General features: G+C 35.5%; 1 protein-coding gene across 1 annotated transcript; it reads right to left on the reverse strand.

Moving 5' to 3' along the window:
• Positions 1-1,248: 1,248 nt before the first annotated feature.
• Positions 1,249-3,888, reverse strand: LOC140871055 (uncharacterized). Its single transcript, XM_073273493.1, has 6 exons — positions 3,569-3,888; positions 3,165-3,408; positions 2,852-3,059; positions 2,385-2,722; positions 1,523-2,292; positions 1,249-1,333 (listed from the first exon to the last, which is right to left on the reverse strand). The coding sequence occupies exons 1-6, from the start codon at positions 3,886-3,888 to the stop codon at positions 1,249-1,251; spliced, it is 1,965 nt and encodes a 654-aa protein (XP_073129594.1).

The raw sequence follows: 3,888 nt of genomic DNA on the forward strand, positions 1-3,888 counted from the left end.
AGAGTACATATTTCTGAAAATTAGGTACAACCAAGCCTACCATGAAGTACAAATGACCAATAATAAAGTACAAAACGTGGTAAAACAAGCACATTGGAATAATGTGGGACTTGAGAAATTTCATTTGTAAGATATTAAAAGCATTTGGTATCTACTAAATATAGTATAATTGACGTATAATCACAAGCATGGCCTTCGATTTATTCACTACATTGAGGAGGTGAATATAGGAGATCCATGTGCACTTTGGTTAGTGAATAAAATTTCTTGGCAAATAAATATGCACTAACCAATAAATATTGAAATAACTAACGAGAGTACATATTTCTAAAATTTAGGTATAGCCAAGCCTACCATGAAGTACAAATTACCGATAATAAAGTACAAAACATGGTAAAACAAGCACATTGGAATAATGTGGGACTTGAGAAATTTCATTTGTAAGATATTAAAAGCATTTGGTATCTACTAAATATAGTATAATTGATGTATAATCACAAACATGGCCTTCGATTTATTCACTACGTTGAGGAGGTGAATATTGGAGATGCATGTGCACTTTGGTTAGTGAATAAAATTCCTTGGCAAATAAATATGAACTAACCAATAAATATTGAAATAACTAACGAGAGTACATATTTCTAAAAATTAGGTACAGCCAAGCCTACCATGAAGTACAAATGTCCGATAATAAAGTACATAACGTGGTAAAACAAGCACATTGGAATAAATTGGGACTTGAGGAATTTTATTTGTAAGATATTAAAAGCATTTGATCAAATCACGCATATGCACGAGAATGTCGTGCTTCTGCGTGAATTGACTGAGATTTGAAGAAATAAATAGAAGAATCCAAATTGCGCATATGCGGGAGAAAGTCACGCTTATGCGTGAAGAGGCAGTGAGCAAAAAACTGAGAAGGAAGAAGAACCGCATATGTGGCTTAATTCACGCATCTGCGTGATTGTACAGAGAATTCAGAAACAACGGAAGCGCTTCTGCTCTTGTTTTAATGCATCTGCGGGAAATCTGGATTTGGAAGAAAAAGGCATATGCGTTTATTTTATGAGCATCCAACAATACCAAATAACAACACCATCAACATTAATCGTCAACGATAACAAGCATATCAATATGCTGTGCACAATACAAACACAAGAACCATCTAGGCAAAACAAAACCATAAATAAATAGAAGTCCACAAAGTTCGGACTAAAATGTCTAAGAACTGAAACCATTAAACTAAAACTAAACCACAAATCCACCACTGGAACGTGTATGCTTCCTAGCAGGCAAATCCATGATCAATTGCCCTTCCTCTCTCCTTTTTCTGCTGCAGAAATGTAAAAAAATAAATTAGTTATCAATATTTCGTAGTAATCATATATAATAAGAAAGGATGTCGACAAGTAAATCATTGTAGGTACACTCAATATTGAGATAATATTTCAATTAACAATATAAACCTATTCTATGGCTTCTTTGCAACTACGTCTGTTGTGCCCTGGCTTATGACAACGACCACACTTTGACACGTGCTTCAACTTGAGATGGAATCCTCTTAGTCCTTCTACGGCCTGGTTGACTTCGTATATCCGGAGCATTGATTACAGATCCTTCATCATTGTTGGTCTCGTACATGTCAAATGTCGGTATGGGATTGATCATTCCTTTATATGCTTGACGATACATTTCAATATGGAAATACCGATCACAAAAAGCATATAGCGACATTGACTTTGATTTAATAGCTGCACAAGCATGCTTGCACGGAAGCATATTAATCTGCCAAGATTTGCATGAACAAGTCCATTCATTCAAATCAACCGCAAATGATTTATCACCATCAACTACCTCAAATTTCCAACCACATGATTTGTTAATACTCAAGTTTCTGGATTCAATATATGTGGTAGCTAGAGCCTTCTCCTTCTTCGGGCTTAATTCCTGAACCATGACTGATGTTGTTTCCCATCGTCTGTGCATCATGTTCATGATTTGCACACGTACATGATCCACCATAGAAACAATTGGAAGATGACGAGCTGGTTTAACCCAGTTGTTCCAACATTCGGCAATATTATTATTTATTACACCCCATCGCCTACCAGGAAACAAAGCATTTGCCCAACTTTGTGGATCAAAACTTGTGATAAAAGTACTAGCACGAGGCATGGATTCCAAAATATTATTAATGTGGCGTGTAAATTCTTGTTGTGAAGGGGCATATGCAGCTTTCTTGAACACAGATGACCAATGTTTTTTGTTGTGTAGCGGATAACTTCGCAAGACCTTCAATGACAAAAAAGTTAACACATTTATATGACCATCAATAAATAATAATATTTGAAGATTTCAAACAAAAAGTTAAATTACTTACTAACCTGCTTCACAAAATTATCCACCAAGTGCCTCAAACAATACGCATGGTGACTTCCCGGAAATAAGAGCTTAACAGCCTTGATAATACCGGGATGTCTATCTGAGAAAAAAGTGAACTTTTCAAACACCATGATATGTTGCAAAACAAGGAAACCTCTCAAATGAAAACAAAACCATTCCCAATTCGAATCATTCTCAGCATCCACTACAGCGTATGCCAATGTAAAAAGATCATCATTGGCATCTTTTGCCACTGCAAGTAGGATACTACCTTTATATTTGTTCTTAATATGAGTTCCATCGAGAAAAATCATTGGTCTACAACCAGTAGCAAAACCAACTGCACATGCATTAAAACAAAGGAATAACCGTTTGAATTTATTGGTTACTACATCAATCTCACAATCTGCCATACTACCAGGATTTGTTTCTCTAACTGCACGACAATACTATCTCAATTTGTCATAACACCCCTTATCTGTGCCATGGAGATCATGCATAGCTAATTCCTTGCCCTTCCAAGCCTTGTGATACTCTAAATCTACTCCAAAATCTCTGTGTACATCTTTCACCATTGCACAGGGACGGTAAGATGGCTCTCCCCTCAATTTATTCTTCATCAAATCTGCGACCCAAGCTGAATCAGCTCTTGGATGTCCTCTACCAGATAAATTATCCTATCCACAAGTGTGTTGTAAATTGCATTTTCTAATCCCAAATAGATTGTCTGCCTTATGTCTAGATGCATAAACTCGCCACTTGCAACTATGTTCAGTACAAACAACAATAATCTTATCTTGATCATTTTTGGCATACAAAAATGAGCGTCTTATAGCAACAGAATATTTTTTCATATAAATTCTATATTCTGCAGCATCTTTGAATGTTTGGCCCACCCCACGTATGCAATGAAACCAAGAATCAAGGGAATTTTGTACGGGAGCCTCTTCAAGCTCATTATCACTTCTGGATTGTCTGTCATCTTCGTCGTCCCTTATAAATTTCACAACCATAACTTTAGAATTACTTTTAGGATGAATCAACATTAAAAATCACCAAAAAACTATAACGAAGTACAACAACAAAATCATGCTTTCAAACTCTATCTATACATAAAGATAACAAATAATTATTGAAGTAAACAGTATAGACAGTGCAAAAAAAAAAAGGAACGAGTGAATTATACCTCTCAGTATTTAAACCTTCTGTAGTCTGATCTTTTTTCTCGGCCTTCAATTCAATCATAGTTAGCCTCATACACATGTGAAGATGTATCATATTACGGACATCATCATTGTTGTTCAAGGTAACGTACATCTTGTACTGTGGAGCTATGTATTGTAGTGACATAGATTGAGGATTAATTTGTTCATATTTGCTTGACAAACTCTGAAATAAATCATCCAAACTAGATCCACTCATAATTGAAATCACAAAAAATTTCTCATTACATTTGCAGCAACCCAAAAAAGCAAGGTTGGAAGAAGACCCTACTCCAGATTCCAT

This window comes from Henckelia pumila, unplaced genomic scaffold (assembly GCF_033568475.1).
Source record: "Henckelia pumila isolate YLH828 unplaced genomic scaffold, ASM3356847v2 CTG_354:::fragment_1, whole genome shotgun sequence".
NCBI lineage: Eukaryota > Viridiplantae > Streptophyta > Magnoliopsida > Lamiales > Gesneriaceae > Henckelia > Henckelia pumila.

What these genes read in the sequence shown, in the direction of transcription:
- LOC140871055 (XM_073273493.1), bottom strand. Translation starts at nt 3,888, where the DNA reads ATGGAATCTGGAGTAGGGTCTTCTTCCAACCTTGCTTTTTTGGGTTGC. An exon ending in ATCAAGATAAGATTATTGTT is followed by an intron (nt 3,060 to 3,164) that starts GTTTGTACTGAA and finishes ACTTGTGGATAG; the next exon opens with GATAATTTATCTGGTAGAGG. An exon ending in GAAGCACGTGTCAAAGTGTG is followed by an intron (nt 1,334 to 1,522) that starts GTCGTTGTCATA and finishes ACATTTCTGCAG; the next exon opens with CAGAAAAAGGAGAGAGGAAG.